The following is a 15,109-nucleotide window of genomic DNA, read 5'->3' as shown; positions in this document are numbered from 1 at the left end:
TTTCGATGAAGAGGAGAGGACCAGCTCATTTAGCTGGACAGAGGGCTTTCACTGTTCATAGCATACTTTCTGAGTGTCCAGGACTGATGCTGAGGGAGAGGTAGAGCTTGCATGGCCTTGCTGTGAGCTGATTGCACCAGAAAGGGCCATGCTTTTGGTTCATCTGATGACATGAGCATTTCTTACATGATGCAGCAGTAATGCTTGTGGGGCAAAGGGGGGACAGCTCTGCTCTGAACAGCAGGTTGCCAGCCCAGAGACTCAGATGGTGGAGGCAGGACGTGTGATGAGCTGCTGGCCACACCAGGAGAAGGTTTCTGTAAACATAATGTTGAAGCTGTTGTGAGGGAGTTCCTTGTCCTGCATGGAAATCCTTCTCACATAAATCGAGGGTTCACATGAAGATGAAGATCTGGGTGGATGGATGGTGGCAGTGTAGTTTGTGCATGGGAAAATGAGTGATGATTCAGCATGTCCGAAGTGAAGTTACAAATACACTCTTTGTCTTTCAGATTCTTTTGTTAGCTCTTGACTGACTGAATTCAGCAGTGAAGGACCCTGTTACCCTCCGCATGTAGTCCTGGCTTTGCAGATAGTGAATATGGCAGGAGGCTTTAGACTTGCAATCCCAGCTTAAGTCTGTTCTAAATAAACCCAAAAAGCTAGGAGGATTGGGGGAGCTCAAGCTTCAGTTTGTTAACCTACATGGGTGGCACCATGTTAGCTGGTGTACAAGATGGTGACCCAAGAGGTATTTGCAAGGATATTGTAAAACTATGGATAATGATAGACCTATCTACTAAGACTTGAAGTAAGTTTTCTTTAATGAGCCTCTTGTTTCCAATGAAGGCTTAAACTAAAAGTTTAAGCATTAGTATTGGAAAATAAATACTCTGGGATTTCTTTCACTGGTGTCAAAAGCTTATTTTTTTATTAATGCTTTGAATCCTACTGGAATGTTTTAAAGGATACTTGGCACAATGTTGGTTTCGCCTTGGCTCCAAGTTTTTATCACTAAATAAATAGGAGCATTTATTATAGCTGTAGGCCAGTATAACTTTTCACAGTGCATTGCAAAAACATGGTTTAAATTTTGGCTTTGAGTCTGGTAAAGTGCTTGAATAAAATTATACCTCACTTCCTGACAAAGCTTAGGGTAGTCTGAAGACCAAGGGAGTCATGTGTAAATCCTCCTTGGCTTGGCAATGGTGGGTCATGGCAATTGGGAAAGAGGAAGAATGGCAACAGAGAACTTTTTAATGCACTCATCTACTGGTTTTATTTCTTTACAAAGTGGATTTGTTTACTATTTAAAAAACAAACCACCTATAATCCACTCAGCTAGATGGTAGCCAAACATTGGCTGAAGCTGTTCCATGCAGCCTTAAAATAGTTCTTAATTATTTATCTCACAGCTAAATAAACTGGTGCTGGCTAGAAATGGATGACAGATTTAAAAAAAAAAAAGTTTAATCCTCAGGTAACTGATTTGCAACACATTTAGAGTAAATTAAAACATATACTGGAGATGGCTTAGAAACCAGAAAAAGATCTGATTCTGCTCCCATTGATGTCTGGCCCAAAGTCCACTTCAGTGGATACATTATCTTTAAAGATTTACAACCTTATTCCAAATGTTGTAATGGATTTATCAACCACATACATTTGATGGAGCCAAGGGGTCTATGGAGACACTTAAAAACATGATGGGGGGAAAAAAATGTGTAGTGTTGGCAGGCTTGCTCTATAGTTAATGCTAAGGACATAAACAACAAACACGTCCCCTTACTAGCCCTGCAATTGGTGGGATCACGTGCTCATAGTGACTGAGGGAGCTGTGAACTGACCCAGAAGCAGCTGAAACCAAGAGGAGAGGGAGTTTATCCTGACGAAGAACTGAGGAGACAAAATTTCCTTTTTTTTTTTTTTTTTTGTGGTGAGGATTTTTTTCGTGGGGTTGTGTGTGTATGTTGTTTTGTGGTTTTTGTTTTTAAATACCATTCCCCAAATGCAGTCTCCAATCCCCCAGCTCTGGTGGCTTAGGACCTACTTTTTTACCTACCACCATCAATCTGAAGTATCATAGCTTTATATTTCTGATTTTTCATCCTGGCCTGGCCATGCTTTGTCTGTTACACAAGAGCAGGATGAGAAGAAATGCTTTTCCTTCTGATGATCTATCAGGAAAAGCTCTCCTTGTGTGTGATTTTGGCCAGTTTGTAGGACTGATGCAGTAGGCCTTGGCAGAAGAAGTGTTACAGTAAGCTTATCCCAGGGGCAGCCTGTTGGGTTCTACAAATCTTTTGAACTCTGCAAGCAAGAGCTGCAGAAAGAAGAGTGAATCTGCAAATTTTCTTGGCTGAGAGTCCTCAGCTTCTAGCTCTGGTGTGGAGCAGTAGCCCTCATGCTGAAGACATTGGTCTGAGAAGCCAGATAGCTAAGAGTAAACTATAATACTGCAGGGATTGCAGCAGAAAAGTGGTTATCCTGGGGGAAAAAAAAAAAAAAACAACTTCTATAGGGCTTCAGAGTCTGGCTGGAATGAAGGGGATCCAACCTGATGGTACCTGTAGTGCAGGGGCTCCAGGAAATCCTGGTGTAATGGAGAAGCAGACAGGGGTAACAGGTTTTAGTTACAGATTAGGCTAGATCTTAGGTCAGATGTGAATTAAAAAAATAAATAATTTTAAAAATTAATAGTTCTGTAGGGACTCCTAGGCTAGCGACAGATGGCTGGTGTTCAGGGACTTGCAGAAGGTACGGAAGGAGGTGTATCCAAACTGCTATTGGACAAAGTATTGGACTAGTCTTAAAATGCTAGAGCTACTGGTGCGCAGAAGCAGTTGCTTAACTTCACCCAGTGGGGTCGATTAATTTCCATGTCATGTGTTAGATCACTTTTTTCAATCATGATTTCAATAAGCAAGCAGGAAATCTGATTTAAGTTGAGTTATCAAGTTTTTTACATCTGTACTTTAGTTACCTTTCTGAAAGCCTTAGTGTAGTCTTGTACCAGCACAACTACCCTTTGCTAGTGTAGTGAATGTATCTTTCTATTTAAACAAGTGTGTAGTTTACCATTTGGTTTGGTTAATGTATTTTTTCCATTTTATGTTAAAAAATGATGAATGGTGCTTTTCTTATTTGTTTGATTAGTTTTTAGCTTCTGATTTTCATCAGGCTACATTTAGATGGAAATTGGAATCAAATTAATGAACAAAACCAGCATTTAAAATTGTTTTCATTAGTTAAATGTGCTGGATACAGACAAAATTCCTTATCAAGCTTGTTTTGTGTTTAAAGCATACTGAATTTTGTAGAAACAAAGCAAGTATTATCAGCTGTTTATGAACAGAATTAATTGTTTCTGGTCACCATGCTTTTCAAGAATCTGTTTCTTAGAACTAAAAAATCTTGGTTTCTGAATCATGGTTTCTGGAGCTCGCTTTTTTCTTTTTAATTCTAAGAAATTAAATTCTCCATATGAGTGAACATCCATGTGAGACAAACTTTCCTCCCCAAAGGAGGAATGTATGCAGGCCTTCCACCCCACTGCCCAGAAAAGTGTATAGCCTGGTATATACTATTTGAACCTTCCCAATGTTAGAGTGGACTAGTCCTAAGCCCATCCCACAAACACTGCTAAGGCAGCAGAGGTGGTCTGTGCATCACAGACTTCTGACATGGTTGCTCACAAGTTGGGATGGATGTATGGACCATATGCCTTGGAGAACCTAGGTTACTATTTTAAAAGATTTTTTTTTTCCACATTTCTGTTAGCTCCCAGGGCTGGGCTGGTCTTGAACAAACTCTTTTATTATGTGGAGGTAAAATGAAGTGAATGGGGAAAAGAAGAAAATTGCACAGAAATGTCCATGCACAGGAGACATTACTATTGTCAAAAATGAGCTGGTGACTGATTTAATGACTTTGAAACTTTAGTAATGAAAGCACACTATTTTAACTTTTAGACTGAAATGTATTTAAATTTGAAATGTAACTAAATTAATAACTTTACTGTTAGGGCCCTTAACATTATGAAATGAAAAAAATGAATCACAGGTTGCTGTCTAGAGTCAGTTCAGACAGATATTCTCCAAGATATATACAAACACACACATTTAGTTCTCAAATTTTAAGTATAGGTTTAAGCAAACTTGGCCTTGTTAAAGGAGTGAATGTTGAAGCTCATATTCCACACAGTGGGAAATTATTCCCTAAATTTAGTGCTTCTAACATATGTTTAAGATCTAGGAATCTATTTCTGATATAACTCATGCTAGAAGTTCCTGGAAAGCTCTATGACTTACGTGGCATGGCATGGGGAGGATTAAATTATAGTTGATTTTCTTGTAAGATCCCCAGAAGCATCTGTAAGATTGATGGGTGGTGTAGTCATTGCATTATGTTTTGATGTGTTTCTTTTGGAGGATTGTCTTCCAGTAAATACAAAAGGATTTTAAAGTTATTGTGGGTAAGGAGGTGGACAGATAATAAATTGAACTTGGTGTTATGATATCCTCTTGAAAGACTTAGCTAGACTTGATTTCTGCCAGAAGAAAAAAGAGAGCAGTTGTTGAGGTCCATGCTTTGAAACAAATCAAACAGTTTTTGAGTAGTTAAAAATCAGTGTGGGTAAGGAAATGGACGTAATTTCCCTAAATCCTGCATGTTGTTATACTGAACATGAATTTCGTTATACATATGGGCCAATGTGCTTGTGCAGACCAGAATTTGAGAAATGGCAAAGTATGAACAGTTTCAGTATCAACAGATTCTCCACTGTTCCTTATTAAATATCTATATCATCATTACTTAAAAAATGGAAGTTCAATGTTAGTGATTCTCACTTAATCACAGAAAAAAATAAATTTAAAGTCCTTTAAGAAAAAAGAAGTTGAAATCTATCAACAGGTCAAAATTAGGAGGAGGGATGGAGGGAGAGCACTACCGTGTACAGTTGGAAAGACACATCTTCTGTCTTTCATTCTTCGCTGCCCATGTTTCATGTTTAAAAGTGAGGCATCAGAAAGGAATTTCAGTGGTGAATTGAATCTAGCCAAGAAAGTGGCTTGAAAATAAGCTTTGGGAAGAAGGAGGAGGGGAAAACTGTGCTGCAGGCAGATGGGCAACAGAGGGGGAAGGCAGAAAATCTCTGAAGACAAAAGTTAATGAAGTTCGATTTGTTTCTATGGTAGAGAAATGTGTCTGGAGGTGGAGCTAGGTAGAAGCTGTGTAAATTCTTGAAAACCAAGTCAAGTTACGTGTTTGATTTTTAGCAGTACTGTAAGAATTAAAAAGTTTGTGTGCATTAGCTCAAAGTTTAGCTGGAAGCAGGTGACTGGAGTTGCATGTGGGAGAGAAAACTTTTGGCAGTGGGGTGTTGCAGGAGCTTGGAGTGTGTGTGGACAAATTGAAGGTATGGGTCAAGGAGGTGAGCAAGCAAGAGGTGACTAAGCTGTCTGCACTTAGGTTGTAAAGATAGATTGTCTCTACACCCACTGCAGGTAGTACAGGTCCTTGTAACAAAACTAGAAAAAACCTCGTTAATTTGTATCCATTTAGAAACAGTTTTCTGAAGTGGTGAGATCAACCAAGTGCCTACAGTAGTATTTCCAAATTTCTGGGAGTCTTCCTGGATCCACGATGAACATGTGCAAGGAAGTACTATGAGTACTTGTACTCATAGTATGTTTGTATAGATGGAATGTTTGTAATAATAAGAGGAGGAAATGAGTAATCTTCTGGAAAGTTGTTTAACATATGTATTGAAGTGACTGGTAGTTTCAGGGTGTAGTTTTGAGACAATTTTAAACTGATCTATAGGCAAATTGAAAGGGGTGTTCCCACCTCTTCCCATGCCCTGACCTAATTGTTCTTGCTCCCTCCTTTGTTCCAGGGCTGCCTGCTGCTTGTGTGGCGCTCTGGTTATTTGGGTCAGGGATTCACTGCCCACAGTAAAAATCAGCTGGCGCTGCAGTCCCGCTGGCCACAAAGCACACAGGGCAGTGGGGAGCCTGGGTGTGCTGGGCTGCAACCTGCATCCAGGGAAAAACGTGGGCTTAAACCACCATAACTGACTGTGAATCCTGATGCCTTGTACGTGTGAAACACAGGGTAAATTATGCAACTGTTGCGATCACCCAAAGCGACTGGCAGAACGTGTTTCTATTCTCAGTATCCTATTTTGGGCTTTCTTCACCTGGTACATGGAGCTTTGCTTGGAATTTGATTCCCCTGAGGTTACAGTTGACTTGTGTTTACCAAAAATAAAGTGGTAAGACTTGGAAACCAAGTATTTTGTTCTGATTTGTGTATGGTTAACGCACTAGGACTTTGCTTCCCCTTGAAAGAAGTTACTGAAATTTAAAATGAAGTGGATGTAGTTGTTTTTTTTTTTTTAGGGTTGTAGCTGCTTTTTCTTTGTGTTGCATGTAGTATACATTTTTTTCTTTAACATCCCAGAAAAAGCTGGTTGGGTGAGCTTTTGTATGTGGGCCTGTATCCCAAACAACATATACAGGAGAGCAAAGCTAGATGAGCATGTTTGGTTCTATATGCTCTGCTCACTGGTGCTCAGGGTGGTCTGCATGGTGGGCACTGAGAGAGCAAGGATGAGGATGGTGGTGTTGCATTCAAATACCTCTGGAAAAAGGGGCTTGTTGGCTTTGTCTTGCTGAGGATGAACAGAACAAACTTTGAAAATACGTGAGGGCTACATAGAGGAAGAAATGTTTTAAACTGGGGGGTGTGTGTGTCTTAAATGTCTCCAAGTTCAAATACAGGCTTGTGTGAGATGATTTTTGAGAAGTAACCCTGACGTGAGTAGACGGATTAATGGTACAGCAGCATAGCGGGTACTCGGCAGCGCTTCATTAGTTTGAGACGTGCTCTTCTGAGGCTGGTAAACCAGTTATAGTTTATCGTGTCATACGTAACCCCGTGGTTTGATCATCTCTGTGCAGCACGTAGAGAGGATCTCAAGTGTGATGTTGTGCTTCCCAGCTGGGGCATCTGGTTGAAAGCAATAGGAAACTGCGGTGGTGCCTGATATCCAGTGGGCACAATGTTAGGGTCTTCTTGCTTTTAAAAATGCCTAATCTGGCATTTAATTTACTAGCCTGCTTTGAGGCCTGCTGCCAAGACTCCCAACTGTTGCATAATGTTACACAGGAGGAATTGCTGGCAGCTTTCTAGCTGGCTATCATTCCAGATCACTCCCACACAAAGGAAATTGTAGCATATATGTAACTGAGGCTTTTTGTGCCATGCTCAGCACAATCTAAACCAAAACAAAAACAAAACAAAAAACAACTAGGAAAACTAGAGTTTGCATAGGCTGTAGCCCCTCCACTTGTAGCAGCCTCATCTACAGAGTCCTGCATGTGAAAGAGCATCCAGACAGTGACAGGTAAGAATGAAAGCCTCATGAAGAAGGAACACCTTGATTGTTTTTTAAAACTCTAAGCATTAAAATTGCAACTATTTTATAAAAGATGAAAGAATCCTCTTTTGGCTCAAGCTGTCTTTTCATGTTCTGTGAATTTTGTGATTCCCAAAAAAATCCAGACCCTTAATATTCAGACATCACAGGGCATCATAAGATTTCCCCCTAATTTCCATGCATGCCTGTTCCCTACCCGTTTTCCTGTCAGTCTGATTTGTAATGTTCAAAAACATTCACTGCATATTTCCTTCTTCCCCACAGCAACAGCCTGAGTCTGAGACTGTTCATCTGTTCATCCCAGCCTTGGCAGTTGGAGCTATTATTGGCAAGCAGGGACAGCACATCAAACAACTTTCCCGTTTTGCAGGCGCATCTATTAAGGTATTATTACACTGACTAACTTTCTGTCTATTCTACATGACACTTTAAGCAAGTTTGCACAAGCCATGCTTTCGTGAATGTCCTCCCCCACTCTGTGCTTAGAATGTGATGTGATAAATAGTACATTTGTTTATAAATCATCTTTTAATCTTCCTTGAGACAAGATAATTAGAAGCATGTTTTCAAACGTCTCCCGAGGTGTGAAATATAAGCTGCAAAGAAAACTACTTTGGTGGTCTTAATTTCTTAGAAACAGACTTAAGTCTTAATGGTCCAGTGCTTAAAGGCTTTCTTCTTGCTTCTGGTAAAGTGAAAAGCGGTGAGGTAAATTCTCCTTCTAAAAACAGCAGCACAGGTGAAGTCCCCTACTGCTGTGGCCTCTCTGTTCCAGAGGAATTGGTCTGGGTTGTCAGGCTCAGATGGCTCCACACTGAAGCACTGCTGTTTTAAAATCACTCGTGTATTCTGAGCTCCTGGAGCTGGTCTATGCTTTAACACCATGTTTACCTTGGCACAGTGCTTTAACATCCAGCTGTTTGTGTGTTGATTGCTTCAGTGTAGCTAAGAACAAAAAGGTTTGTAGAAGTTGACCTAATGGAAGCTTAAGTTTGAATTTCAGCCAGTTTGGTGAAATCTCTGCCTCTTCCTTGCCTGTGTTGTAGGGGTTAGTACCAGTTGCAGTTGTATGAAGTCCTTGGGTTTCTGCTACTAATGCCATTGTAAACAAGTATCTCTTCTAGATGCTTGAAATCATTATTTTTTTAATAGTGAATTATGCTATTATGCACTGTAAAAACAATGTTTTGGCCTAAATTAAAAACAACAACAAAAAAAACAAGCCAAAACAAGAAAAATAAGTGCAGTGTGTAACTTTGTTACCTGCTGTAAGGCTGATGTTTTCCTGCACAAGTGAAGCAAAGGTTTTGTTCTTTGTTCTTTTGCTCAGGAGATATGGCTTGTATAGTGAGTGCTATGGAGCAGGGATCTGCTGAAGGTCAGGGCAGTTTAGGGGCAGGAAATGGCTGTGCTGGAGTTGAGCTTGGTGATGCCAGTAAGGCTGGGCTTGGCTTGGAAAATGTTCATCTAAGTGTGCAGAGCAAAATAATTGGGGAACCCTGATGAATGAGTCTTGTGTGTGGTTTACTGAATGCCAATCCATTTACTGGCCAGTCAACCCCCTGGCACCCTGCCCAATTCCATCCTTTATTGAGCAGTACATTAAATACTTGTTATACTACCCAGATGGTTTACATTAGTAGAGCACTAATAATCACATTTTTAGAGGGGAAAAATGGAATAGAAGGAAGTGAGAGGTGTTGATTTTTCTCTATCAAATCTGTCTTGCTAGGGCGGTATGATGTTTCATGTGTCTTTTCTTTCTCCATTCCCGTAGTTTCTCCCCAAAGATTAAGTGGTATATGGAAGGTACTGCTAGGTGGAGAGAGAAATGTGAAATAACCTGGACCTTCAAGAACCTGTCCAAACTAGTTCTTTAGTTGGTTCTTGGAAGATAGTTTAATGGAAAGGGAGTTTTCTGTGTTTCTCACCTATCTGGCTAACAGTGGCCTCAGGCTTCCTCTATTGGCTGGCACCCCTCTACCCAGCACATTTAATGTACCTGTATTAAATGAAATTCAGTTAAAAGTTTGGTAAAGCTCTGATCTTTTGTTTCTTCAGTAGAAATAAAGATTATTTTTGTGGTAGTAGGAATTAATTTTAACAGAATTGTAGAGCTACAGGGCGTGCTTTCAAATTGAGAAGTTGCATATATGCTTATCAATTAAGAAAAAGGCAACTTAATCTGTAATCTGACTGAACAACAGGGAGCCCTTGTGATGACCACCTGCCCTTTACCATAACTTTTGAGCAAAATAATAAACGATGATTCATTAAGGAATCTGTGCTTTTAGCTAAGAGGAGGGAGTGCTGCTTGAGTAACTTCTAACTTGCCAAACTGTAGTAATCATGCTTTGTAGAGGAGGTAGGTCTATGTGCACTCTGGGCTCATTTGAAGTTGTGCTGTAGATTGTTACGCATAAAAACGTTTTACATCCACGTGTCTTGTTTGTGCTCATGCTGAGCTTTGTAAATCTGATGAAACTCATTAGCCACAAAGTAAGACTAAATAAACTGCAGATGCAGAGGGGTTCTACATAAAGCTGTGGTGTCCAGCCTGTCACTTCAGAGGCATGTGTGGTTGTTGACAAGTTCAGGTTGCTTTCCTGTGCCTGGGGTCATTGTTTGGTAACGCAGGCTTGGCCTGGGGCTCCAGCAGGCTGAATTATTTGGCCAAGGAGCCAGACAGATTTCTGGGCTGTCTGCTGCCCACCCTGTACTGCAGTGCTGGGACCTGTTGTGAACCATGGCATCTCCTTGCTTATAAAGTATTCCCAGGGTAGCCCTTGTCTCTGAAGGAGTTGGAACGAGCATTATAGGTTTGGGGCATACAAAATTGTCAGCTTGTGACTTGGCATATGGAATGACTAGTTGTTTTCTGGTTAGAATGTAAAACTATATATCTCAGATGTTAAAAATTCACCACTTGGATACTACTTATATGTATGTAACTTCTCCTTTCAAGAGCAGACAGACAAAATTCACACTGAAGTATCTTAGGTTGCCCCTTCAGACATTGAAATGTTTATTTCTATGTGTTTCTTTCACAGTCCTAGCCATAATTTACTCCAGCTGCTGAGAACAGGACATTCTAAGATAAAGGCAAAGCAAGAAGTGTCCCAGAACATTTAAACATGTATAAGATGTAACAAAGGCTTGATTGAAAATATTTTTCCTAAATTTTTGATAAAGGTGCTGATGTTCACTAAGAAAACATGAGGTAACTGGGAGGCAAACTACAATGTTCATTTTATATGAATGACAATTAGCAGGCTGAGCTCTGTTCAGACAGCTGCCTCTAAATGTGCCTTGAAATTTTGCCCCTCTAAAATACTTGTGTTTCAAAGAATGAATGGACTTAGTCTGTGCTGGCCCTTACCACAGTGTCATGTCATACAAATGTACTGTTGTAAAATGAATGTTTATTTTTAGATATAACAAATTGGAATGCAGAAATCATATGAAAAATAAATATGCAAACCAGATAACTAGTATGTAATGTCTTCTCCATCTTAGGGTACAATATGAATAATTATATACGCTTTGGTTAGCAAAATTCTTTAGTGAAAATGATGCATGGTGACTGGTAATTTGTCTGAAATAAACTACAGCTGTTAAATATGAATAACATCCCTATGCCAACAGCTAAGACGAAATCCTGTAGTGTTTAATATATTGCCCATTCAACAGCAGCTATGTAATACTAGATGCAACAATGGAAATGTCAGTTGTGATAAACAAAAGATTCATCCAGAATGTCAGAGGCTAGTTTGAATTATTTAATGCCACTGGAGTCTGAGAACAACACCCACTGAAATCTTACTTTTGTGGTGACGTGGACTGCTAAAGACCCTACAGGCATCTCTGTCTTTTTTCTGGCAGAGCTTAATTTTTATTTGGGTCACACAAATATCTGTAGATACAAACCCCTTGGAAATTTCGAACTCATTGCTGTAGGAATGTTTTGGATCTGATTAGTTGCAACAGTAAAGTGATCTTTTGCTCTCAGGGGGACAGACACAAACTTCTGCTAATGAGCAAAACTTGTTAGAAAGACTATTTAAGTTAGCGGGTTGGGATGAGAATCTCTTGTCTACTAACCACACTTGTTGTTTTGAAGGCTACATGTCTTACATCACTCATAGCCACATGAAAATGGCTTGTGGGTTTTTGCCATATGTGGATGAGTGGCTATGCCTTCAATTTTCAGAAGTAAATTTGCTTATGGTTTAGCCAATTTCTCCGTATTTCATTACAGCTAATTAATACACTTTAAAGAGAACAAACACATCATGACTGAAGTGCTATGCTGCTGCTGTAACAAATAATTTTTTTACTCTTGAACAGAATGTGAGACTGAAATGGGGAGGAGGTGGCTTTAAGCTATTCCTTCAAAAAAGACAGCTACCAAAAGTTATGTTTTTCCACTCCAGATTGCTCCTGCTGAAGGACCAGATGCCAAACTGAGAATGGTTATCATCACTGGACCTCCAGAAGCTCAGTTCAAGGTACAGCATGCAAAAACTTGTCAGTCTGTAGTGGCCTTTGGACTGTAAGGGGCAATACTGAAAACAAAAAAAACTTGGTTCCAAGCACCATTTTATTCAGAATTTTACTAAATACTTGATTTTTGCTTTCCTTTTGCTGAAAGGTCTCTCGTATAAATGTAATATAGTACTATCAGAGGCCATGTTCTGGTCACCTGAAAACTGGTGGGAGTTTCATGTAAGTTAGAATCAAGTCTAACATGATTTTTCCCTTTTATTTATGAACACAATATTTTGGTCTTTCTAGCCTGTCTTCATACATACAACAGTGTTGTGTGTTTAATTGAAATAACAGAGCTGACAAGATGAGAGACCGAGTTGTCCCAGGTTACTGTTGCATGCCAATGGAAAATGCTTTTTTGGGTAGCTCTGCAGATAAATGCAAAACTTCTAATTGTATTTCCACTACAACTACAAGAAGATACTCAACCTGATTATCCCATTTGTGTTCAAATTGAGTTATGGAGTGGCATTCTGCCTGAAGAGCCATGGGATAAATCTAGTTACCCCAAAAGTCAAGAGTGATGCAGTCAGCTCAGTGCAGCAGCCTTGCCTCATCACAGATGAGGCCCAGAGTGGGGAGAAAGTCACTTGAGAGTTTATGTCTTGGCATTGTACTCTTGTCTGTTCTCATATTTTTGCTTCAGGGTGTCTTGCAAGGAGGAGGTGCTCAAACTTCAGGCATATCTAGAATCAGTTTCATTAATGCCTTTAGGAGTTTTGGAGAAATATCAGGGCAGGTAATTTACAGTGATAACAGTGAACAAGATGTGTTTGGGATTATTGCTCAGTTACTACGTACATTTGAGAAGCTATTGAAGGCAAAGTATAATTTAAAATCTTTGCCTCCTTGAGGATTTCTGTGTGTAGGTGGGCTTGGCCACATGGCTTGTTCTACATATGGGATGGTCTTGAGATCTGGGATCAGCACAAGAGCAGATTCTGGCTAACATTATTACCATTAGATATCAGTGAACTTACCCTTAAGCAGTTGCAGACCAAAGTAGATTCCAGCATCCCTTATCCTGACTTTTAATGTAGGCAAAGGGTTGTTCTTGGGCTTCTTCTCTAAGATAGACTTGAAGTCCCACATAGTCCTTTTGCCAGCTCTTCTCACCAATGTGAACAATGCAAGGAGGAAAGTCTCCCTTTTCTGCACCCCCTCAATTTGTTAAAACCACATCAGTAAGTCACTACTCTGGGGCTTCTGCTTGCAAAGAAAGATCAATGTGCTCGCACTGCTGATGCTCCTGAGTATGCTGGTCTGGTGAAGGAGAGGGGTTACCTTTTGGGGCTTCCTCAGCTCCAGTCCTCATGGTCCTTTTGCTACTCTTGGAGCAATGTCCTCTTGACCAAGAAGGACAGAGGCAGAGTTCAGTCCTTTTTTTATCACCACTGTTAAGCCAACACATGCCTTACAGTAAGGGCCAAGCTTCATTAGGGCTGTCCTTAAGCTCAGTTTAAGAAGGGACTTCTCTATCATTGAGCATAGACTACTGCTGGTTAGGCACCACGAATGTAATCTGGGTGTACATCAACCTGAAGAGGGAATAACTGCTGCTCAGATGAGTAACAAGCTCTTGGACGGGCGGCGTCATCCCAGAGCCTGTGAGTCTGGCATCCTTTCCCTACTACATTGTGTTCTGCTGTCTGTGATTCATGTCTGTGGTTGCTGCAGTGGCTGCACCCCTTTCTTCCTCAGCTGCAGTAGCCTGAGAATGCTTCGGTATGCAGGGCTATTTGCTAGCAAGGCAACCGGAAAAGAATATGCCACTGGCTCTGCTGCAGTGCTCCCTAGAGTTCAGGCATACCTGTGACACCAATATTCAGAGATGCTCATGATGCCTTGGATCTAGGACACATCCAAGCCAAGTGGAATCTAGTGTAGAGAACTTATTTCAGCCACTGTTTTACTGTGAAGGAGCTGCAGCCCAGTTACATTGCTTCGTTTCCTTAAAGGTTTTTTCAAGAGGTGAAAGACTTGGGATGTTGGAAATATATCTATCTTTTAAAAAGTCAGCATTCCACTTTCCTTTATAATTCAGTAGTAATGCACACTTTTTTCTCATAGTACCTCTCCCACTGAGCCCCTGAAGCCTGTGCAGGTTGTCAAGGTGATATGCACGCTAAAAGCTTTGCTGTTGAAATGAAAAGGGCTATGCTGGCTACTGTCTATAACAAATTTGGAAATAGTTTCAAAATCTCCACCTCAAGGTGATGGCTGGGAATAGTACTTTATCTGCTCTTGGCAAAGCCTCTTGAAGTGCTTTCCTGGAGCTGGAATCTCTGCTTCTAGGGCTCTTGATGGTGCTGGAACATGGTAGTTGTACTGAGTTTTTATATGGCATTTTCTGTGTCACTGGAAAGATAATCACTTTTGTCCTCTGTGATAAGGTCCCGTAACCTGCAGTATCCCACCTAGGTCAAAGCCATGCCACAAATTTTTCCTTACCCCTCGGGTAGAGTCTGTTTTACCCCAAATACTTTTAGCTCCAAGGTCACAAAAAGTCTTTCATATTCCCCATTGTAGAGTAGCATTAACTTGATTAGGCTTTTAGGACATGAGCTAAAAATAAGGTAAAATGAACAGCCACTATTAAAAATAATTATCACATCATGCAATATTTTTAAACTTGTCATATTCCATTGGAGTGGTGGCCTGCAAGATGGTTGAATTTAGCATGTACATAGTGACAGGGCTGGTGAGTGTGATTTAAAGATTATGATGACAAATCTGAACTGGGAAGGCTTTGTGGTCCTAGGTTTACTATCTTTACAGAGCAGATGCCTCTAGGGGATGCAGAGTAGATGATCTGTTTACCATTTCTCAAGAATTCACTGAATGGCAAGGCATAAGGAAATAAATGTGCTTAAAAATCAGCAAGATTCATGAGCTTAGTGGCCATTCTTCTTGCTACCTGGCACTTTTGTGTTACCCAGAAAAGGGAACTGTGTGTTGGTTGGAGTAATACTGTTCACGTGGTGCTATTTGCATCTAGGCAGTTCGACTTTTCACTTAAGAAAACAGAGCAAGCTCAGATTTATTTACTTTTAAACAATACATTGTAATGAGTTGTAAAAGTAGGCTGTTTTCTCTAATTGGAGTCTTTATCCTGTG

General features: G+C 40.3%; 1 protein-coding gene across 1 annotated transcript in view; it reads left to right on the top strand.

Moving 5' to 3' along the window:
• IGF2BP3 (insulin like growth factor 2 mRNA binding protein 3) overlaps positions 1 to 15,109 on the top strand; it is a 118,568-nt gene that overhangs the window by 97,886 nt on the left and 5,573 nt on the right. Inside the window, exons 11-12 of the mRNA XM_051609524.1 lie at positions 7,709 to 7,828; positions 11,878 to 11,952. Coding sequence (XP_051465484.1) covers positions 7,709 to 7,828; positions 11,878 to 11,952 — 195 coding nt within the window. The remainder of the gene's footprint in view (positions 1 to 7,708; positions 7,829 to 11,877; positions 11,953 to 15,109) is intronic.

The sequence above is a fragment of the Apus apus genome, chromosome 2 (assembly GCF_020740795.1).
Source record: "Apus apus isolate bApuApu2 chromosome 2, bApuApu2.pri.cur, whole genome shotgun sequence".
NCBI lineage: Eukaryota > Metazoa > Chordata > Aves > Apodiformes > Apodidae > Apus > Apus apus.
The sequence above is the reverse complement of the archived record's forward strand: the minus strand, read 5'-3'. Positions and strand labels throughout refer to the sequence as shown.